This window comes from Corythoichthys intestinalis, chromosome 12 (genome assembly GCF_030265065.1).
Source record: "Corythoichthys intestinalis isolate RoL2023-P3 chromosome 12, ASM3026506v1, whole genome shotgun sequence".
NCBI classification, from domain to species: Eukaryota; Metazoa; Chordata; class Actinopteri; order Syngnathiformes; family Syngnathidae; genus Corythoichthys; species Corythoichthys intestinalis.
This window is the reverse complement of record NC_080406.1, coordinates 42,593,833-42,618,996: the sequence shown is the minus strand read 5'-3', so window position 1 is coordinate 42,618,996 and position 25,164 is coordinate 42,593,833. Positions and strand designations below refer to the sequence as shown.

Genomic DNA, 25,164 nt, shown 5'->3' with positions numbered 1-25,164 from the left:
AAAATATCTAACACTCTGTTTTTGCGTTTTACTTTTACAATACTAGAGTGGTATGAAAAGGTATCTGAACCTTTTGGAATTTCTCACATTTCTGCATAAAATCACCATCAAATGTGATCTGATCTTTGTTAAAATCACACAGATGTAAAAACAGTGTATGCTTTAACTAAAACCACACAAACTTTAGGTTTTCATATTTGGATGAGGATAGCGTGCAAACAATGACAGAAGGGGTGAAAACGAAGTAAGTGAACCCTCTACCTAAGGTGACTTAAAGTGCAATTAAAGCCAATTTTTACCTAACAATTTAAGTCAGTTGTGTGCCCAATCACTGATGAGTAGCTGTCCTGCACACCATAATACACACCAGGTAAGAATTGTCTTGATGAAAAGCTTTGTCTGATGTGCATCATGGCTCGGTCAAAAGAGCTGTCTGAAGACCTGCGATAGAGGATTGTTAATTTGTATAAAGCTAGGAACGGATACAAAACCATCTCTAAAAGTCTGGATGTTAATCACTCGACAGAGAAGCTGTCTCAAATGAAGAGAGTTTGGCACTGTTGCTTTTCTCCCTAGGAGTAGCCGTCCACCAAAGATGACGCCAAGAGTTCAGCGCAGAATATTAAGAGGTAAAAAAGAACCCTAGAGTGTCTGCTAAAGACTTACATAAATCACTGGCACAGTCCAATATCTTTGTTCACACATCAACTATATGTAAAACTACTGCCATGAATGGTGTTCTTGGGAGGACTTCACGGAGGAAGCCACTGTTGTCTGAAAAAAAACTTTGTTGCCCGTTTAATGTTTGCAAAAAGGAACTTGGACACTCCACAGAAGTTTTGGCAAAATATTTTGTGGACAGATAAAACCAGAGTTGTATTGTTTGGAAGTAACACACAACGTCATGTTTGGAAGTAACACACAACGTCATGTGTGGAGGAAAAATGGAACAGCTCACCAACATCAACATCTCATCCCCACTGTGAAGCATAGTGGAGGGAGCATCATCATTTGGGGCTGTTTTGCTGCCTCGGGGCCTAGACAACTTGCAATAATTAATGGAAGAACGAATTCAAACGTTTGTCAGGATGTTTTGCAGAAAATCCTGAGGCTATCTGTCAGACAGTTGAAGCTAAAAAGAGGATGGATGGAAAACACAGAAGTAAATCAACTTCAGAATAGTTTCAGAAGAACAAAATACACGTTCTGGAGTAACCAAGTCAAAGTCCAGACTTAAACCCCATTGCAATGCTGTGACATGAATTAAAGACAGCGATTCATGCCAATCCTCCCAGGGATTTGATGGATTTCTAGCAGTTTTGTAGAGAAGAATGGACCAACATTAGTCCTGATTGATGTGCCAGACTGATCTGCAGCTACAGGCAATGTCTGGTTGAAGTTACTGCCAAAGGGTGGGGGGGCAGAAAATATTAAATATGATGGGTAACTTATTTATTATTCCCCCTTCTATCATTGTTTGCATACTATCCTCATTAAAATATGAAAACCTATAAATATTTGGGTAGTTTTAGTTCAGGCAGACACTGTTTTTTATCTGTGTGATTTTGACAATGACCAGAACACATTGGATGGTGATTTTATGCAGAAATGTGAGAAATTCCAAAAATGTTCAGATACTATTTTGTACCATTGTATGTTTACTACAAAGTAACTTTTGACAAAAGTGTGTGAAAATTGCTCCAGTCTGAATCTGTTTATTTTTCCATTAAGTACCTTACTCACCTCCGTCTCCAGGAAGCGACGAAGAGCCCTCTTCTTCTTAATGTTGTTCCGACGCACAGACACCGCCACACTCAGCACAATGATAACCACCATGAAGAGGCTGCCGATCACCCCTGCTGCGATCAAAGGGGTTCTGAGGACAATAAAGTGAAGGGGAAGAGAAGGAGGAAACATGATGTCAGTCATTAGAATGGATGAAGCATCGCCACTGGGAGATAAGAAAAGTTGGAGCGATGTTAGAGGTTGAAAAGATTACAGTATGTATGGAAAAGCAGCTGTTTCTATTGAACAAAAATGACAAGCTAAAAGTACGGGACTGCTCTAACAACAAGTCCTAATCCAGTTGCATTTTGGAAAATACAAAAAGGAAGAGAGCCATATTGTTTAGTTTTTTAGTATACACAATTAAACCCTATTGCACTAGGTATTTGTTCGTTCGGCCCTCCCAGTCAAAATGAATTGGACGTCTAGCGCCGTCAATGGCAACCAATGAGTTCAATGACTGTCCTATAAAAGATGAAGCAATTTGTGTCTTTTAAACTGTATTCTGATGGCTTTTTTGCAAAAACTAAAATTGGGCACAAAGGAAAGACAATTTAAAGGCATGCAAGTCTGTATCCATTACCGGTGAGTTCCACAAAATCCTGCCACTATGATGACCTGTTATTTACGGAGCTTATGCAGCTACGTACTGTATCTTCTGTGCTCATCTGCTATCAGTTGCTTCATTGTGGAATGGAATGACAACAATCACCGGCATCTGCATTGTGAAAATGTGGCTATTGTGATGATAATCACAGCTAGGGACACCACCCGCTATTTGTTTACCAGATGGGGGAGAAACAGAGGAGTTTTGTTGGAGACCTTTATAGACGATGAATGCAGGAACTTATCAAGATAAATAGATGCTAGGTGTCACTATTGCAGATAATACTGTGTAAACAGTAGTGGTTATTGGTTTCAATCTATGGTGTACCTATACTGCTTTAATTTGTAATCTTTTCTTGCCATAGACAAACATGAAACTGAGAGACGTGTATTTAAGTCAATTGAGTGACAGCTTAATCAAACGTGCAAGTCCCTTCAGTGAAATATTGGCCTATTGTTATAATGAACGTCTGATAAGCAGCTTCAAATCAAGCTCAAAAGGCACTGCTGCCAACAGGCAGCGGATTTACAAGATGTGTGACACCCAAGCTGCTGGGTGAGCTGGACATTTAATGTATCACCACAACTGCTATCAGAGATCTGATAAGAGCTGATCTGCCCAACAGGTGAGCTGGGCTACATTCTGCTGCGGCTCCTTTATCCTGTTAGCGGTGACGCCGTGTTGAGGAGAAAAGTGTAGATTCGGATCAATTCTCTGAAGCTTTTGCTGGATTTTTGGTTATCGACTTCACCATCAATTGACCTTAGGAGAAGGCTGATTATTCTTCAGTAAAGAAGCTACCAAAATACATACTGAGACACATGGTGACTGAACGAACAGGAAAATGGAAATCGAGCTACAGTATACAAAACACTACACTGGGGGGATGTTCTCTAAAATATGGGAGTGCTAATACAGACACATTTGCAAATTCGTAGCTCAATGAAGTTTAACTTAACTCATCGGCTGCAAATGACAGCGAGAGACATCTAGTAGTTTCAAACTTGGAAGCCTTGCACCAATTCAAATGGATTGGGTATCTACTAGTGACAAACTAATTTCAATTTACTTCAGATGAATGAAAACAGCCACATGATCTATCATTGTCAATGGCACTGAAAGAGCAAGCTAACTATGCTTGTTTTTTTCCCCGCAAAAGAAAATTATGTGAATCGATTTTATGTTTCTTTTAAAAAAAAAGAAAAAAAACAAAAAAAAATTATAAAAAGATGCACCCAGATGCACCCAGCTTGGAGGTTACTGCCCCTAGTGTCCCGATCACTACTAGCACCACTGTTGCCTTCACTCCCCACATTTTCTCCAATTCTTCCTTCAACCCTTGACATTTCTCCAGCGTTTCATGTTCTTTTTTTTCCTGATGTTGCTATCGCTCGGGATTGCTACATATACAGTGGGGCAAATAAGTATTTAGTCAACCACCAATTGTGCAAGTTCTCCTACTTGATAAGATTAGCGAGGCCTGTAATTGTCAACACGGGTAAACCTCAACCATGAGACAGAATGTGGGAAAAAACAACAAAAAAGCCCCCCAGAAAATCACATGGTTTGATTTTTAAAGAATTTATTTCCAAATTGGAGTGGAAAATAAGTATTTGGTCACTTACAAAGAAGCAATATTTCTGGCTGTCAAAGAGTTCTAACTTCTTCTAACGAGGTCGAACAAGGCTCCACTCGTTACCAGTATTAATGGCACGTGTTTTAATTCATTATCGGTATAAAAGACACCTGTCCACACTCAGTCAGTCAGTCACACGCCAAACTCCACTATGGCCAAGACCAAAGAGCTGTCGAAGGACACCAGAGACAAAATTGTAGACCTGCACCAGGCTGGGAAGACTGAATCTGCAATAGGTTAAACGCTCGGTGTAAAGAAATCAACTGTGGGAGAAATTATTAGAAAATGGAAGACATACAAGACCACTGATAATCTTCCTCAATCTGGGCTCCATGCAAGATCTCACCCCGTGGCGTCAAAATGATAACAAAAACGGTGAGCAAAAATCCCATTATCACACGAGGGGACCTAGTGAACAACCTAGAGAGCTGGGACCTTAGTAACAAAGGTTACTATCAGTAATACAACGCACTGCCAGGGACTCAAATCCTGCACTGCCAGACGTGTCCCCCTCCTAAAGCCAGTACACGTCCAGGCCCGTCTACAGTACGCTAGCGAGCATTTGGATGATCCAGAAGAGGACTGGGAGAATGCGCTATTGTCAGATGAAACCAAAATAGAACTTTTTGATAGAAACACAGGTTCTCGTGTTTGGAGGAGAAAGAATACTGAATTGCATCCAAAGAACACCATACCCACTGTGAAGCATGGGGGTGGAGACATCATGCTTTGGGGCTGTTTTTCTGCAAAGGGACCAGGACAACTGATCTGTGTAAAGGAAAGAATGAATGGGGCCATGTATCGAGAGATTTTGAGTGAAAATCTCCTTCCATCAGCAAGGGCATTGAAGATGAGACGTGGCTGGGTATTTCAGCATGACAATGTTCCCAAACACACAGCCAGGGCAACAAAGGAGTAGCTTCGTAAGAAGCATTTCAAGGTCTTGGAGTGGCCTAGCCAGTCTCCAGATTTCAACCCCATAGAAAATCTGTGAAGGGAGTTGAAAGTCCGTGTTGCCCAACGACAGCCCCAAAACATCACTGCTCTAGAGGAGATCTGCATGGAGGAATGGGCCAAAATACCAGCAACAGTGTGTGAAAAGCTTGTGAAGAGTTACAGAAAACTTTTGGCCTCCGTTATTGCCAACAAAGGGTACATAACAAAGTATTGAGATGAACTTTTGGCATTGACCAAATACTTATTTTCCACCATGATTTGCAAATAAATTCTTTAAAAATCAAACAATGTGATTTTCTGTTTTTTTTTCCACATTCTGTTTCTCATGGTTGAGATTTACCAATGTTGACAATTACAGGCCTCTCTAATATTTTCATGTGGGAGAACTTGCACAATTAGTGGTTAACTAAATACTTATTTGCCCCACTATATCACTACTGCTGTCTTCTGATGTTTATCCACCACCACTGTGTCAGGCTGGTTGGCCATCACCAGTTTGTCTGTCTGGATCTGGAAGTGCCACAGGATCATGGCTCGGTTGTTCTCGATCACGTTTGGAGGTTGACTCTGGGGTCTCCAGACTTTGACAAAACTTAAATAAAAAAGTCATGCGGATGCAAGGGCGTAGGTTTGCATAGGGATGGTAGGGACATAACACTACCAACTTTTCAGGATGCTCAAATTGTCCCCACCAACTATATATATATATATATATATATATATATATATATATATATATATATATATATATATATATATATATATATATATATATATATATATATATATATATATATATATATATATATATATATATATATATATATATATACACATATACTGGACTGTCTCAGGAAATTAGAATACACAATATTCTAATTTTTTGAGACAGTGGACTGTCTCAGGAAATTAGAATACACAATATTCTAATTTCCTGACTGTCTCAGGAAATTAGAATATTGTGTATTCTAATTTCCTGAGACAGTCCTGTATATATATATATATATATATATATATATATATATATATATATATATATATATATATATATACATATATACAGTATACACAGGGTGACCCAAAAAAAGTTTACACTGCCATAATACAACTTAAATGCCATGTTTATTCAGTTTAGAATTAGAATTTAATCACAAATTATACATTATTGTAAAGAACATGTACAGTACACTCTACTTTTCAATGTGTCCTCCCTTAAGTGTCACAACAGCCTCCAGGCGCCTGCGGAACGCTTGACGGGTCTTCTTTATGTAGGATGCTGTCATCTTTTCCCAAGATCTAACAATGGACCTCTCCAAGGCTGCCACAGAAGTTTGTGGCTTCTTACAGGCACTGTCCTCCACAGTTGCCCATATGCTATAATCCAGGGGATTGAGATCTGGACTCTGGGGTGGCCACATATCACCTTGTCAATCAACTTTTTGGTCCGCACAGATCGGGTTTTCTAGACCCAGGTTTTCGTGAGGCTGTTCCAGTATCTTTCAGCTTCTTTTTAACTTTGTAGACTGCACATCTGGATATTCTCAGATTTGCTGCAATCTCAGTAGGTGTCAGACCGGCACGCAGCAATTCAGGTACAGCTAAAGTTTTCTTCATTTTCAGCAGAAGCACAGGAATTGTAGAGACGAGAGATTACCAACTGCATTTAGTGACCTTAATGAATCACTTAAGCATGACAACCTATTTAGATATGTTTCAATGGCTTTTAAACAAGAAGTCAACTGAGTGTAAACTTTTTTTTGGGTCACCCTGTATATATATATATATATGTATGTATGTATGTATGTATGTATGTATGTATGTATGTATGTATGTATGTATGTATGTATGTGTGTGTGTGTGTGTGTGTGTGTGTGTGTATGTATGTATGTATGTATGTATGTATGTATGTATGTATGTATATATATATATATATATATATATAGATCGTCTTCCCATATGTTGTAAGGATAGAATTGAATTGACCCTACCATTATTCAGTGAATCATTTTCATGATGTTCAGACTTACATTTACCCCTGTTCACTTGCTGAATGTGTTGGTCCACCCCCCCCCCCCCCCAAACGCACGTTTGATTGGCCGATGACTAGACCCCTCTCCTACAGACACTGCACACTCACACAACCCCAACAGAAATACAGGTCAACATGTCGCCTCCTCCTCCTCCTCTTAAAAAGAGGAGGGTTATTATTATTATTATTATTTTTTTTTTTTACCAGCAACAGCCACTTTAAGTAATGTAAAAAAACTGAGGAACACACCCTAATTTTGCTACTGAAGGCCCGTCCTGCATCAGAGTTAGCATAGGATTAAAGTGTGAACTTGTTAACCTGCAAAACTTGAGTAGGAAGCTGCTTAGAGAGAAGTGTCCTCCTGTATATGTTTTCTACTGTTAACGTTAATTAAACCGTGAGAAATGTGGTGAACTCTGCTGGAAACTCTAGCACCAGCAAATCATGAGCAAGAAGCTGCTTGGAGAGGGAGGTCCCATTCTGTATTTCACAGGAAAGTGTTGACAGTCAAAAAAAACAAAAAAACAAAAAAAAATGAGCATGTTGACCTACACTTTTGAAACCAAATATCTATTAGTGCATTCATTCATTAATTAAAATGTATGCATTCATTTTCTACATTATTTAAATATACATATTTTTATTTGCAGGCTATGCAGACATTTTTCAGATAATCATACATTAATCATAATCAGGGTAAAAAGTTTAATTAATCCTTATCCAGATTTTTTTTTCCCATAATTGCTCAACCCACTGATACACTTTAGAGATGAAAATAAGGGAGCAGAAGATGAAAGAGACAAACAATTAAAGCAATGTATTACTCTTCTGGTGAAGGACAATGTAGGCTAACATGTAGTTCCATGTATAGGTTAAGTAGTATCTCCCCCCCCAAAAAAATTGCAAACTGCGAATTTCCTTTATATGAAGCTAGGGGGAATTCCCCCATTTTGAAAAATGACTTCTCCCATGAAAATAAGAATTCTAACATTTTTAATTTTCACGTCGGAAATACAGCAGCATATTTGGGAGAAATGTAGCCCTGACCCCTGTTCATCCAATCTATTATATCTTATTAATGTCCCGTCCCCAGCAAAAAGTGTTGATGCAGGTTCTGCTGGTTGGTAAAAGAGATTAACCAATTAATAACCTATTAAATATGATCCTAACTGTTGGAAATGTGTGTAGTTGTATATTTTTTCCTGTCACAACAGTACTGTATTTTTCGGACTATTAGTCGCACCGGAGTGTAAGTTTACTTGATCAAATCCAACACATAGAACAGATATGTCATCTTGAAAGGCAATTTAAAATAAAAAAACAATAGAGAACAACATGCTGAATAAGTGTACAGTATGATAATGTTACATGATGCATGAACAACAAAATGCGAACGTGGCTGGAATGTTAACGTAACATAGCTATTAAGAGTTATTCAGATAACTATAGCATAAAGAACATGCTAACAAGTTTACCAAACCATCAGTGTCACTCCAAAACACCAAAATAACATGTGAAATGATATAATAATGTGTTAATAATTTCACACATAAGTCGCTCCAGAGTATATGTCTGCAAAACTGCAAATTATAGTCTGAAAAATACCGTACATCATGATTAGGCTCTGAAAATGAATAGGAAAGAAAATACAATATTTTACCTGTCCATCCACCCAATACAATCTTGAAGTCTTGGTCCAGTGCACCTACAAATGAGGAAAAAAAAGTACATGAAATGGGAGGTTAACAAAATACACCACCATAAAATGCAATGCATTTCACACTACAAACCGTTGAAGTCACATTTAGCAAACACTACATTGCATGCTCACTTAATCCTCAGATTTGATTTGCTGTTGTCAACAGGTGTGTTTATCATTTTACCTTTGGTAAGCCCGTATGTGTACATAAAAAATGGATTGCATGAAAGGGTTAAAAAATAAAGGACATTGTTTTGTCCTGCTTCTTGTCTGTGATTTTGTCTGTTCCCTTTAAATCCCCTGGCTTGTCTTCTTGAGAGGGAGAGCTGCTTATGAAGCTGTACCTGTGACAAAGTGTCAGCCTGGTGTTTTCCATTTACGACTACATTGTTATGCTCCGGTGAGCTGGGGGATGTCACTCAGGAAAGGGGAAATAACACACTCGAATGACACACGCTCCCTGTGGAGTAAAATACCAAATTTTGTCTCACCAACCAGTGCTGAATATTGCATGTAGAGCTGACTGGCTAGTGAGTGATGGAGAGAAACGTGACCGATCCCTTCTATTCTTTGCCTCCTCTGTCTCATTTTCTCCTTTACATCTCTATTTATTGCTCTAGTCTTGAAATATGTCATCATATAAGTTTATGTTAGACACACAGTAGGAGAATTCAAAGAAATGAATCACTGCAGCAATAATTAACATGTAAGAAGACACTTCTCATGAAGTCTACTTGGCTCCATTGGTATCATATTTAGTCATTTGATACTGGTGTCTCAGCATTTGCAAAAGTACACATGAGCATATAGTCCTATAGACATTTTTCATAACTCACCCTTGTGTACAGTTGGCATGGCATGGATGACATTCATTGTTGCTTTCAGCGTACTTAAAGATAAAACTGTTTGCACCTTGCAGTCCATCCGGGCACTTTTCCACACAGTTAGGCCCATCTTTAAAATTGATGCATTTCACACAGTGCTCTGGGCCCTGCAGAAAGAAGCCGAAAACATTTTTTACTCGGATATAATGAAACATCAAATGGCAAAACTCCTCAGGGCAAGCGGTATGGAGAATCACCAAAATTGTGTCTGTGTCTGTCGGGATAGTGATCTAGAATCAAAGAAACAAACAAACAAACAAAAAAAAACAGTAACAAAAATAAATATTTAATAAAAAATGAAATAAAGCAATTAGGAGCTAATAATAATGTTTTCGATTTAAGAGACAAATGTGGCAATTGGGAGAAACATCACACATTGTATCTTTGAATATAAACCAGAATGTAACTGTATGTATAAACCAGCTTGAAAGTAACAGAGAAAACAGAAGACCAAAGTGAAAACATGGACACGCAAAAAGACAGAAAAATGACCCAATATCATTGCCGAAAGCCAGTATGCAAGGGATGAACAAGTGAAGAAGCGCATGTGGAGGGGCAAAAGCAAATGAGACACATAAAACAGTGAGAGTGGAGGGAGCTCATAATAACCATTGCTCATAGCACTCACAGTGACCATAACAATCTGCCTAGAAGAGGATTTATGGTACTAATAAAGGGAGGAGGAAAGGAAGAAGAGAAGTGTTCTTTCAGACAATCAACAATCCTGAAGAACATCTAATTGTCGAATGACACACACATGCACACAAACAAATGTTAAGGCAAATAACTCAAAAAGATGTTAGCACTTTAACAGTCCATAGTGCTAAAATAAAAGGGGGCTATTTGCAGATGTGATAATGTGTGAGTTTCAAGTCAGTCTTATTAATCTTGAAGTATCACAAAAGTTTAATATTACTGACTTAAATCAAGCAGTTACCCAATTACAACATATGATGATGTTTTTTCACTGATTAAAATGTGCATTTACTTAAATAAAAGCCAACACAACTTGGAGAATGACCTATTTAAAAAAATACTGTAAACATATGTTTGGTATCCATTTGTATTCCTCAAAATTGATAGTGTGTGTAAAAGAGTAACTACAGTAAAGGCTTAGATTTTGTCGGTTACCCCTTCAGGAAATTCATGCTTTTGCCTTACTTATCACAGGCAGACCCGCAACATTAAACATGGCGGACACAGCAAAGATTCTTTTAGTTAGTAGGGCAATGTCCACATGTAGCAGGGCTTTTTAAAAATTAGTATTTTGCCCCATCCGTCAAGAAAAAAAACCAATGTCCAACTACCTTATTTAAAAGAAAAATGTAATTTACATAATGTATAATCTACATGTTCTTAACCTGAAACACAGTTTGTGTAGAAACGTTTCAAGTTTTTGTGTTTAACGTTTGGCATTTCTATCTTTTCAGGTTAAGAAATGCCGTTCACTTCAAGAGAAAAGGCATTTTGATCAGGCATTTTGCAGGCAGCGCTCATGTTGCACATTTATGAAAATCTGCCATCGAACCAACAAATATTTGTACTTTTCTTTGTATATTCAACTAATAAAACTTGTGACCTTCAACATAAAGTGTATATAGTTTTATTAAGATCCATCAACTAGCATGGGCATTTAGAATGGGGTCAACCATATTGGAACACCCTGTAAATACAAACTGTTGACAAATACTTCACAAATCAACAATAAATCATTTATCAACAGTTTACTAATGATCTATTAACTAGTAAAACGGATAGTTATTATAAAGTGTTACCAATTTTTTTTTTTTGTTACAGCTACATTTTATGAAGTTACACTTGAGCAATTTGCTATAAGAATTGTAAATACGTTAGCATTGGTAGCATTTAAGATAGCAGAGTTTTGTTAGGCAAATTGGGCTAATTTAATCTACTGAATTTACATATTGGTCGGCCTAGATGGACGTTTGAACACCAGTTGTTTTGTGTCAAGTGTTTAATTGTTAAAATGCGTGTTGTTTTGAACATAAGTGTACATATGTGTTACAGCTTGACAAATTGTCAAAAGTGAAGGAAGTAAAAAGCTTTAAAAAGCACAATTGTTTGATGTCTGTAGAGCTGAACAACTTCACGTTTAGTGAGGACAGAACACGTCATATTAAGAAACTAAAGTAAAAAGATACTGTGAGGTACAATAGGATACTGTTTATGCGACTTAAAAAAAACAAAAAAACAACTGGAGACAAAATGGCGGATGAGACTCTGGCGTCGTAAAGATGAGATCGCGTAAATCTAGTACGTCGTAACCTGGGGACTACCTGTACATTACAGTATAATTCGATTGATTCCTTCCACAGCCCAAAAACCTAAAGTATGCTAAATCCTCAATAAATACTGTAGGTACAATTACACATATAAAAACAAATAAATTATGAATACAAATCATAATAATAATAATAGATCTGAAATTAAAAAAAAACAAAACAAAAAAAAACATTTTTTCTGTCACCTCAACTTCTAGAGACTAGGTTGGAGGGGATGGCAGGTGGAGGTAGAGGAATGGTACATCTGCTTGAGGACCGTTAAGATCGTAGACATATTCCGACCATATTGTTGAGCTGTTTCACTAACCACGTTTATATTTTCTATCATTTTCTTCTTAATTTCAATGGTAAGCATCCCCTTTTTCCATTTTTCGCCACCTGCACAAACCTTCTTGAGACCCATGATGGTTTCTCTCAAAAGAAAATCCGCCATGCTGCCGTCTTGCGGGAAAACTATAATATTGTGACGCTGTCGTATTTCGAGCATGTCATAAAATGTCGAGTCAAATTTCACATTGGATGTCGAAAGGATCGTATGTCGATGCGAGCATATGTCAAGGTACCACTGTATAAATAACCACAATGGGAGTACACTGAACTCCCATGGGGCAAATTAAAACTGTTTGACCTTTTGAAGACTTTAAAGAAAATGAATAACAGTAGTTAGAAATCTGACTTCTTAAAAATGAAATTCAAATTACTAATAAGGGTTGTTTTTTGTTTTTTTTTTTAAAAAAGGAAAAGGACCAAGGGGTCTTGTCTTTCAAAAAACAAACCTTCGTGAGCTTCCTCAAGAGAGTGATCTCATATTGTGTCCACAACACACGGTGTTGTGCTTATGTGGTCATATACCCAGCCACACCACACAGGGCATTAGGCCAATCAAATCACTTTGTGTAAACTCTAATGTAATTGCTATGGGCTCTGTAACCATAACACGATTGCTGTAATCCATTTGGTCGCCTAGGCTGCTCATGCGGTTGCTACACGAGGGTGCAACAGGTTAACATGAGACATTCCCATCATACACTGCATGGCAGAATACATAGTGAGTGGAAAAGGAAGGAAAGGGCTTGTGTACGTAGACATGTGCAGAGAGAGCTTGGCACTAGCTAGTTTCTTCTTTCTCAAATGGGGCCGAATTCAGTCAGGTCATGCGTATCTTATCACAAAATACATGAAATTAAAGTGAATCATTCAATACAGATTTTTTCTTGATTGATAAAAAAACAGATCGCCTCCGGTTCACCCTAATCAGGATAAGCCCTTTTGAAAATGGAGTTGGATGGATGATAGTAAACCAGTGAAAACTAGGACATAGGGTTGGGAGAATAATCCTTCTTATTGATGAATTAGAACTCATTTTTCAGGATAATCGTTCTTTTTTTTTTTTTTTTAATATTTTTTTTAGGTTCTTCCATAGTTCAGAGTGTGTCCTCACATAGACATGCGGCAACATTTCTGCAAACACGGGGAAGATTAAGTAGCGATAGAGTAGGAGTTTAAAAAGACTCACTGTTGCCAAGTCAGCGATTTGTTTGCTATATTTAGCCATTTTTCCCTCCTCCGGGTGATCATTTCCCAAAAAGTGACTAGCCACTTTAATTCCAGCTTAGAAACAAACACCATGAACAGAATTATTTTCAGAATGACAAGGCACCCTGTAGAAGGCAATCACAGCATTTATTCCACATATTATTGCCAAAGGCATGGTGCCCATTTAAACATTGCAAAAGCAGTGATTGAATTATGTTGGAAACTTTTGACCTGAGGCATGTGATTCCAAGCTCCAAATCATTTGCATGGGAATGTGGCAGTGTTACTGTTACTTTAACATATATGGGCAAGCTATGAAAGTAGTTTTCATCATTTTTCTTTACTATTAAAGTCTGTGTTGTTTTCGTCAACGATGACAACATTATTTTGTCAACGAACACTTTTTTCATGACGATGACGAGACGAAAATTAGCTAAAAACGTGTTTTGGAAGACTAAAACATTATGATATGAGTGCCAGTTTTTGTCTGACAATATAAAACGAGAAGAAAATGCGCAACACTTTCTGTCACGTATTCATAATGTACATAATGTAACTACACATTTTATGTGTAGTTAGCCTGTAGTGTAGTAGTGTTTGGTTATATCACTCATGTGACGTGGTGCGCCCCCCACCTCAAACTCGCTCTCAAGTCTTGCACACACAGTAAGATTTGTTTTCTTATCTTGCACAGAGAGAATATCCAATTTTGCTTTAGCCTTTAAAGATCTATGCTGGGTGATCATCACACACTAAATGCAACTCATATCATTAGCATAGCATTCACATTAGAGTTAGCCTTATGCTAATGGAAAGCGTCCTTATTAAACTTTTTTTTTTTTTTTTTTTTTTAAACAAACAGTTGGGTATAATTAATTGGAAATTAATGTACTGATTTCCTGCTGAGTGTGTATTATCACCAAGTTGGCATTGTTCTTGTACAGTGTATCACAAGTGAGTACACTCCTTGCATTTCTGCAAATATATCTTTTCATGGGACAACACTGACAAAATGACACTTTAATACAATGAAAAGTAGTCTGTATGCAGCTGATATAATAGAGTTAATTTATTTCCCCTCAAAATAACTCAAAATATAGCAATAATATCTAAACCCCTGGCAACAAAAGTGAGTACACCCCTTAGAAACTACATCCCTAAATGTCCAAATTGAGTATTTCTTGTCATTTTCCCGCCCATATGTCATGTGTTACTAGGTCGAGGTGTGCATAGGGACCAGGTGTGTTCAAATTTGTAGTGCAGCTCTCACACTCTCTCCTACTGGTCACTGAAAGTTCCAACATGGCACCACATGGCAAAGAACTCTCTGAGGATCTTAAAAGACGTATTGTTGCGCTACATGAAGATGGTCAAGGCTACAAGAAGATTGCCAACACCCTGAAACTGAGCTGCAGCACAGTGGCTAAGATCATCCAGCGTTTTAAAAGAGCAGGGTCCACTCAGAATAGGCCTCAGGTTGGTCATCCAAAGAAGCTGAGCGCATGTGCTGAGCGTCACATCCAAATGTTTTCTTTGAAAGATTGTCACAGGAGTGCTGTCAGCATTGCTGCAGAGATTGAAGAGGTGGGGGGGGGGTCAGCCTGTTAGTGCTCAGACCATACGCCGTACTCTACATCAAATTGGTCTGCATGGCTGTCACCCTCGGAGGAAGCCTCTTCTGAAGACAGTACACAAGAAAGCCCGCAAACAGTTTGCTGAAGACATGTTAACAACATGGATTACTGGAACCATGTCCTATGGTCTGATGAGACGAAGATACATTTGTTTGGTTCCGATGGTCTCAAGCATGTGTGGCTGCGACCAGGTGAGGAGTACAAAGATACAGTAAGTGTGTCATGCTTACAGTCAAGCATGGTGGTGGGAATGCCATGGTCTGGGGCTGCATGAGTGCTGCAGGTGTTGGAGAGTTACATTCCATTGAGGGAAACATGAACTCCAACATGTACTGTGAAATACTGCAGCAGAGCATGATCCCCTCCCTCCATAAACTGGGTCGCAGGGCAGTGTTCCAGCATGACAATGACCCCAAACCTCCTCCAAGATGACCACTGCTTTACTGAAGAGGCTAAGGGTAACGGTGAGTGGTGGCCAAGCATGTCTCCAGACTTGAACCCAATAGACCATTTTGGGGGGATCTTCAAGCGGAAGGTGAAGGTGCACAAAGTCTCAAATATCCGGCATCTCCGCAACGTTGTCATGGAGAAGTGGAAGAGAATTCCAGTGGCAACCTGTGAAGCTCTGGTCAACTCCATGTCCAGGAGAGTAAAGGCCGTTCTGGATAATAGTGATGGCCACACAAAATATTGACAGTTGTCATGTTGTATGCTATTATTGACAACTTTCACTAAGGGATGTACTCACTTTTGTTGGCAGGGGTTTAGATATTAATGGCTATATTTAGAGTTATTTTGAGGGGAAAATAAATTAACTCGATTATATAAGCTGCACACAGACTGCTATTCATTGTGTTAATGTGTCATTTGTCAGTGTTGTCCCATGAAAAGATATACTTAAATATCTGCAGAAATGGGAGGGGTGTACTCACATTTGTGATACACTGTAGATACTACAATGTGTGTTTGTCTGTCAATGTTCATTCAAAATAGTTGGAAACCTTCGGTTATTTATTTTTGCAGTAAACATTTATCATTTTACAGCCATAATCATTTTTAATAAACGTCGACTATAATTACACAAAGACAAACACATTTTGTGGTGACTAAAATATGCCTTACACTAATAAGTATTATCGTCCAAAAGACGAAGACGAAATTTAAAAGGGCTGCCAAAAACAACATTGATTAAATGTTTACTTTACTAATGCTCAGGTTTACATACAGTACTTTCTTGGAGGAAAAACATGTTTTGTTTATAACTTTAACGGTAGAGTGGTGTGAAAAAGTATCAACCTTTTGGAATTCCTCACATTTCTGCATTAAATCACCATCAAATGTGATCTGATCTTTGTCAAAATCACACAGATGGAAAAACTGCCTGTTTTAAGTAAAACCACCCAAACATTAAAAGGTTTTCATATTTTAATGAGGATAGCATGCAAACAATCACGGAAGGGGAAAAATAAGTAAGTGAACCCTCTGCCTAAGGAGACTTAAAGAGCAATTGAAACAAATTTTTACCAAAAAATTTAAGTCAGATGTGTGCCCAATCACTGATGAGTGGTTTAAAGCTGCCCTGCCCACTATAAAACACATGCCTGGTAAGAATTGTTTGATGTGCATCGTGCCTCGTTTAAAAGAGCTGTCTGAAGACCTGCGATCAATCATTATTAATTTGTATAAAGCTGGGAAATGATAAAAAACATTCTCTAAAAGTCTTGATGTTCATCAATCGACAGTCAGAGAAGTTGTCTACAAATAGAGAGTTTGGCATTGTTGCTTCTCTCCCAAAGAGTGGCCGTCCACCAAAAATGACGCCAAGAGTTCAGCGCAGAATACTCAGAGAGGTAAAAAAAAAAGAACCCTAGAGTGCCTGCTAAAGACTTACAGAAATCACTGGCACAGTCCAATATCTCTGTGCACACATCTATATTTATATGTAAAACGATGGCCAAGAATGGTCTCCACAGGAGGATTCCACAGAGGAAGCCACTGCTGTCAAAAACAAAAAAACAAAAAACAAAAACAAAACATTGTTGCTCATTTAATGTTCGCAAAAAGGGACTTGGACACTCCACAGAAGTTTTGGCAAAATATTTTGTGGCCTGATGAAACCCAAATTTAAATTGTTTGGGAGTAACACACAACGTCATGTGGGGACGAAAAATGGAACAGCTCATCCACATCAACACCTCATCCCCACTGTGAAGCATGATGGAGGGAGCATCATGATTTGGGGCTGTTTTGCTGCTGTTTGCATACTGTCCTCATTAAAATATGAAAACCTATTAATGTTTGAGTGGTTTTAGTTAAAGCAGACACTGTTTTTTCATCTGTGTGATTTTGACAAAGATCAGATCACATTTGATGGTGATTTTACGCAGAAATGTGAGAAATTCCAAAAGGTTCAGATACTTTTTCATACCGCTGCATATAGTATATTTTTAAGAACAGTAATCATCTTTATCGGACAAGTATGTTTGAAACAGACATAACATTTTTTTTTTTTTGGACTCTCAATGCAAATCTATTATCACACAAAACAAGCCACTATAACAAAAGTACATTCAGGATGTACCACATAAATACATACTGTACAATGACCCGCATTTCAGCAGAATTGATGCACTTTAAGGCTAAAATGAAAGAATAGAAGAACTTGACAAAAAGCAAAATGTATGGATTATATCCTTGACGTCTGCATTTTGTATAAACTAATATACCAAGCAGAAGTCCATACATTTAAACAATTCACATGTGATTAAAATTCCTGTTTGGTTTAGTTGTTCCATATTCCACTGAGAGGCAAAGATTGAGCATTAATTTGTGCAAGACACAGTTGGTACTTAATCCTTAAAAAAATGGAAAACGTCTACAAGTTGTGAAAGTATTCAAATACTAACAGACCTTGCCATTTGCAACTTTCACATCACAAAAATGACTTGAACAATGTTCTACAAACTGAAGTTTGCAACCCTGTGTCCTTACCACTCTACAGTTACACCTGTCAATCAAACAGAAAGATAAGCTTTTAAAGGTCTTCACTTCAGCGTGGGTGGTTTGCAGGAGAGCCAGATGGAAACTTCTCCTACTCTGTCAAATGCAAGCAGGTGCTACTAAAAACAACTGATTGAGCAAGAACTAAAGTTTGCTTTAGGATAGACATACAAAAAGGAAGGAAAAATAAAAACAGCATTGTAAAAACTGAAATGTGTAAAAAGCCAAGTGCTAACTGCTAGCAAAATTACTAATGTAGTTTTGATCCCTTTTTTTGTTGTTGTGAAGACTCTTTGCTCTTGTTAAATTTCTGTCAGCTGTCTGCCAGGTTTTAGAGGATTTATGAGCTCAATATCAACATTCAGTTTGCCTCCTGGTTGCTGAGTCTAGCAGCGTACTTACCGGACCGTGGCAGGTCAAAGAGTCGCCATCAGCCCGCTCACATTGGGGATCACACTCCACACACACTGATTCGTTGGCGAACTCTCGAATAGCCCTGAGAGATAAGTTGGACAGGAAAGATATTGGCTAATGCATCCGGTATACAACATTTTTGTTTGATAATGAGCTACACACACTGCTGATAGTTAAACAATCTGCTTATACTACTATCAGTGTGAGTGTTAGCAAGATTTAAAGGGAAACACGGATAGAAAGACATGTAGTTCTTAAAACATAAATGTTAGTACGCGCTATAAAAATTTGATATTGAAACCCCTCTTAATGTTTTCGTTTTAATAACATTTTGTAATATTATGTTGACTAGTAGGTCGCTCATTGTTGTTGATGTCGCAGGGCGGTGACGTCACATGGGTACGCTGCCGGCCTTCCACAGTGTCACTCTTTAACTATATTAACATGTCGTCGGTTCTGCCCTTCCAGATTGAACCTGAGCAGAACATTAATGAGAAGGACAGCAAAAGCAAAATGATCAGGAAAATAGGGATAAAACAAGTAGCGTTCATGTGTCAAATTTGCTAATGACAGCGCTCTCCTGCTGTAGTGACGGAGCAGGAGAGTGTTTGCTGTCAAAACTGTTTACAGACTTTCATGCGAAACTATTTTGTGATCCAACTTATTCCAATATTATCATGGAAATGGTTAGAATCCAGAGCTGTCGTATGCTTTACATATGATTAGGGTATACAGTGAAACACAGCTGTTTGTTTTTTTTTTTTCCAGATAGCCCGTACATTACAGCTAATGAAAACGTTGATGCAGTTTGCCTCTACTGAGACGTCTAATGTGTTACCTTTTTTTTGTCAGGTAAAAGAGCTGTCAAGGTCGATGATCATCCTGCCGGTGTTCTCAGATTTATCAGACTTATGAGATCTTGCTCCCGAAGCTTGCTTCCCGGTGAATAAGCGACACGCAAAACGAATAAATAAATGTATCAAACTTAGTTTTGCTGGCTATTTGTATAATTTTCTACCCAACAGATTATAATCACGCCTTATTTTGCATATTGAGATCTAGGTGCCTGATGTGGTGTAAGGCAGAGAGAAGGGCGAGTGGACACATGCGTTCAGATTCATAGCTTGAACTTGCGCCGTTTATTGGCATAAGCTTCGGCAACTCCTCAACAACATACAATTGAACCTAAGTATCATATAGTAAAAATACAACAAAAATAATATTTATATCTCTCAAAAAATGTTCACAAAAGTAAAATCTGTATTAATGATAGCGGTGGATAGGGGTGTCAAAATGTTGTATTCTAATTTGTATTAATGATGCCCATTTCTCACATAGTTAAACAACAGTGCAAAGAACTGGCATTCATGAATTGCAAAATACACAAAAAACTTAGACTTTGGTCAAACTCTAACATTTTAGCAACTCGTTCAGCTCAATGAATACACTGGATGGCAATATTTAGTCACACTATACAAACTATGATGCTGGGAGCCATTATTAGGTGTCTTTGTCATGTTTATGTGCCTTTTCAGTTCTTTTCTTTCCTTTCCAGCACATGATTCAGCTGGATGGGCGGGGCTGTGCCACACACCTGTGGCGCATTTGGAGCACTCGTTATTTAAAGACAGCTGTCACAGTGTACGAGTGTCAGACTATTACATTCTACTTGCTTGCTTACCGCTGTGTGCATCTTCTGGAGATCTCTTGCCTGTTAGTATATTTTTTTTGTTGGACTTTGTTGTTATTTGAATAAGCTTTTTCTGGCCATTGTTGCCTTCCCCTTAGTTCTCTCGCCGACTAGGTTCGTGCCCTTTTTGCGTTGCATTTTTCTCTCGCGTGTTTTGAGGTGCTCCCTTTGTTCTCGTTTTTGTAATAAATACTTCTAATTTCAAAGTCTGTGTTTGGATCCATATTGTATCATAACAGTCTTAGCATCTCAACCCTGTGACTTCAACAACAATTGGGAGCTACTAGCTAATTTTAAAAATGTTGTTAAAACAAAAACATTAAGAGGCATTTTAATATCAAATTATTATAACTCGTACTAACATTTATGTTTTGAGAACTACATGTCTTTCTAGCCATGGTTCCCTTTAAATACACTTTGCAAAAGGTACAACCACTTTAAAATTCCTTTCAGAGCAACCGTCTTTTTCTAATACTAGAACAGACAAGTCTTTAAATGTGACCACACTGCAACTGACTTGGCAGTTTGCCTTTGTTTTGGGTTTTGGGTACCGCTCTTTTAGTAAGGGAAGGGGTAACCGTTTTTCATCGCTGTAAAAGATCAAATGTCCCAGTGGGCTCTAAATGAAATTAGTATTTATAATGCTTCATCTACTTCATAAAGTCTTGTAGGAGCCAGGGGAGATTGGCCTTTATACGTGAGCTGGCTCAAGTATAAAGGATTCAAATGAGCTGGAGCACATCACTCTGGACTTGAAGGTGGTTGGACAAATTGCTGTTGTATATTTCCATATTTAAATCTTATCCCCAAAATCATTGCTTTTCAGCAAAAATAACAAAAAAAGAAAACAATTAGCAATTTTTTGGACAAATTTGTCGCTAAAACGTTTCAGACAAAAAGAGTAAATCTAAAAGACGACAATATCGATGCTTTGCATTTCAATATATTTGATATGTTTATGCTTAACTAATTAATACTTCAATCCAGATAAATGTATCGTTAAAGCCTCCTAATACTAGTATATGGTAAGCAATGGTGTTGGGAGATTGGAGTGTAAGAGATTTACATTGGGTGCATTGATGCTGTGATGGGGCAGGCAGTGCCGATGATTTTTGGGACAGGTAGGCACGGCGTGGCCCCGTGCGCAAGCAGTGACTGTGACACGCAGTGACACGCCTAGCCCCCCTGCCCTATCCACCTTTCCAGTGCTCCTTCTTCTCCTTTTCATAAGTCCAGTCAGTTGACACTTCAAATGCATCCTTTTACAGTCATTCATTAAGTTGAATTATTTTGTAGGTTATTAGTTGAACTCACCTGGGGGACATGATGTGTTGGCTGTGAGGTGGAGAACATCAAGATAAATGTTCAAAGTCAAGGGACCCCCTAATGACACTCTTCAGGGCTGCTCTTCAAAGTGACTTACCTTTACACTTTAAATTGTTCTTTTGAACCACTGAAGTTATTAACTATTAATTATTATCCTGAGTGACTGAACAATATTGCTGGACTTAAAAGGTATGACAAAGAGCCCTGTGGTGTTTCAAAAAGAAACTTTACTTATGAGTGACGGTTTATGCCACAATTCTGTATCATGAACATGAGACTTTTTGTTGAATGTCCAAAAGTAAGACAGCATTATCATTGATAGGGAAAGAAACTTCAATGTAACTCTGATTCTGTTACAACTGTACCTAAAATGAGTAGTCCTGTATTGTGTATGATTTTCTATACATTACATTTTCAGATCAGGTTGCCATGTACAGTGGTACCTCTACTTAAGAAATTAATTGGTTCTGGAAGTAGTTTCGTAACTTGAAAATTTTGTAAGTACAGACAAATTTTTCATGTACCGTAATTTTCAGACCATAAGTTGCACCTGACAATAAGCCGCTACCCACCAAATTTGACACGAAAACGACATTTGAAAGCGACCAGTCGGAGGTGTCCTCACTGTATTATGGGATATTTACACCAAAAGGTAATAACTGGTAACAATTTATTTGACAGCGGCAACATAAGACTGTCAAAAGACCAAATGAACCACCATGAAGCTTTGAACAATTGGGCTGCAAAGCTTCATTGCTTCAAGAAGCTTGATTTGGCCATTACTGCTCCCTTGGGGGAGACAGCCAACCTCTGCTGCCGCCAGCTGTCAACACTGATATAGTCCAACATATCTCCTAGCATGCATTGCAGCGCTACAAAGGTAAATAACAATCAAAATGTTCTGTTCAGAAAATATTTCTTCAGTTACTGTTCCAGTTGTTTCATTGACTGCTAGTTATGGTATTTGGTAACACTTTATTTGACAGTGGCCATAAGCGCCATAAGACTGTCATAAGACAGTCATAATTATGACATGACACTGACATGACCATTAAAGAATGCTTATAACAGATGTTATTTAGTGTCATCCGGCAAATTATCTCACTTTTGAATGGATGTAAAATATTGCAGCTGGACGTAAATGGAGTTAGTGACATAATTTGCCGAATGACATTCAGTAATACCCATGATAGTGTCATAATTATGATGGTCATATAACAGTCTTATGAGGCCACTGTCAAAAAAAGCGTTACCTATTAACCCAAATCAATCAACAAATACTCCGCACTGGACTATAAGCCGCATGATTCAAAATGAGAGAAAAAAGTAGCGGCTTATAGTCTGAAAATTACGGTAAATGCCCTAATCCAAGTCACCAGAATTCAGAAAAAAATCTTTTATAGAATAAAATGCCTCAAAACATTTAACAAATAGTACATGTTATTAGTTGTGCACAATGTAAAAAACCAAGAATATACAGTAGTAAAGAATAAAAGGTAATACCCTCATATAAAGCTGTTGGAACACAAGGAGCGGATGAATAGGACGCTGGGATACACACATACGCATACAGTAGAGGTCCCACTTAGCCAATTGCATGCCAGGAATGCTAGCCAATAGCAGTGCAGCTATAAGTATGTTACATTCAGTAAAGTCTGGCGAGTACCAGCCATACTGTATTTTTGCCTTATGTACCCTAAAATTTCTTCTGTAAAAAGAGGCAATATTTTCCCGTTGAGGCCTGTCTTAACCTTAAAATTCTGTATGTACAGACGTTCGTAAGTAGAGGTACCACTGTACTGTATAATGTATTTTTTTTGTGCTATTATTATGCTTCAGTGCCATTAAAGCATTGTGTGATATGTAATTATATGTGTTATTTATTGTTTGGTTTTCATTTCATATGTAGGGAAAAGAAGTGCTGCAGCAATGCTTTATTGAGTTGTTTACTTTTGAGGCGCTCATACGTAGCTGTGAGTGGCTTTGCGTAAGCCTGGCTAAACACCATAATGTGATTTTGCATCTGCAGTGAAACATTCATTTTTCTACCTTTAGTGATGATTTTTTACAATGACGTATCTCAACTCATTATGTTTCGCGTAAGATGAGCGAAACCATGATATAGCTTAGCTGTCCATTGCCATCAATGGCAGCAAATAAGTGAATTAACTTGCAGTTTACATCTTCAAGCAAAATATATCTGTGGTCATGCATCACTTACCCTTCATACAAGTTGCAGTTTTCCACACAACTTTGTCCTCTACTGAAGTCCCTGCATGAGAGACACTGATCTGGGCCAGGACCCCAACATCCAGAATTGGAACACAATGGATCACAAACCATATGATCCTTGGCTGCTCAAGACAAAACACAATGCATAACTTTGTAAACACAATGTATGCAATTGTACATTTCTATCACAATTGTAGAAAGGATAAATATTTCTTTAATGGTTTAGAAAGTGGATGGACTTCTGAAAGGTACCATGTTAGGGTAATCATAGGGTAAAATTTCTTTCATTCAATCTTTGAACTGCTTATCCTTAGAATGTTTAATTATCCTAACATGTGAACTCAAAATAGCAAGACCAGAGCCCAAATTTCAGCCCACCTCTGAACTTTGAGATGGACATGCTAACCCCTCTACCATGCGGCTTCATGCATAAAATTATATTATGAGGACTTTGACTGAAAATATAAAAGTGTGATATTGGAAAAGTGCTGTGTAGTTCATGACAGTGGCACTATGCCACTTCTTCATGAAAACTGCCAATTTAACAATGACAGAGCGCTAGAGGGAGAGAATGGTTATTCAGTCAGTCTGTCTGAGGAGAAACTTCGAACTTCCACTGTCAGCTTTAAGTAACTAAGTTGTTCAACAGTATTTCAACATGGAAGAAAGGCATCCTGAAAAATAAGGCATTCATATTGGTTTTCAATAAAAGAGATATAGATATTGGCATCTGCTTACAAGGGAGGAAAAAAAAAAACATCTTTCAAGCAAATTAAAGTTATGCTCTTGCAAATGCATTGTCGAATGCTTGGAAAAGCATGAAAAGCTAGAATAAATATCCATTGTGTGCACCTGGGATGAAATCCGTTATTGAAAGAAAATGACCTTCCAACAATTTCAGTAAAATCTGTATGCAGGCCTGTTTACTTTGAAGAATTATTCATTTATTTTTCATTTTTATCTTTTATTTAAATAACAAAAAAGGGGGGTGGAATCGGTAAACATTCCCCTTTTTTCTATTTTTAATTAGATTAGTAAAAAATAAATAAAACAGTAAATATTCTCTTGGCTTTTAAAATATTCAATTGTATTTAATTAATTCAAAAGGAATAAAGAAAAACAAATATTATCTGATTTCTAGACTACATAAAATTTAAATGAATTTTATTTTAACGAACCGATGCATGTGGTTTACTTTCGCCCGCCAGACAAAATGATTCGGATTTGGCCCCCCGGCCAGCATTTTGACACCCCTATCCTAAAAAAGCACAGTAGCAACCTATCAGATATGGGGTTAGCAAACTTCATCTATCAATTGCTAGAGCCCAAATGATTTGGGTTAGGCTCCAACCCGTGGTGTGACCCTGGTAGACATTGAAGGATACAGTACATAAGATGGACTGACAAATTCCCTACATAACCAATTCTTGTG

At 37.9% G+C, this 25,164-nt stretch overlaps 1 protein-coding gene across 1 annotated transcript in view; it reads right to left on the bottom strand.

Annotated features, from left to right (window-relative positions):
* Positions 1–25,164, bottom strand: part of LOC130927503 (receptor tyrosine-protein kinase erbB-4-like) — a 452,680-nt gene that overhangs the window by 94,997 nt on the left and 332,519 nt on the right. Inside the window, exons 13-17 of the mRNA XM_057853388.1 lie at positions 23,722–23,854; positions 18,473–18,566; positions 9,550–9,704; positions 8,675–8,719; positions 1,744–1,876 (exon numbers count right to left, since the gene is read on the bottom strand). Coding sequence (XP_057709371.1) covers positions 1,744–1,876; positions 8,675–8,719; positions 9,550–9,704; positions 18,473–18,566; positions 23,722–23,854 — 560 coding nt within the window. The remainder of the gene's footprint in view (positions 1–1,743; positions 1,877–8,674; positions 8,720–9,549; positions 9,705–18,472; positions 18,567–23,721; positions 23,855–25,164) is intronic.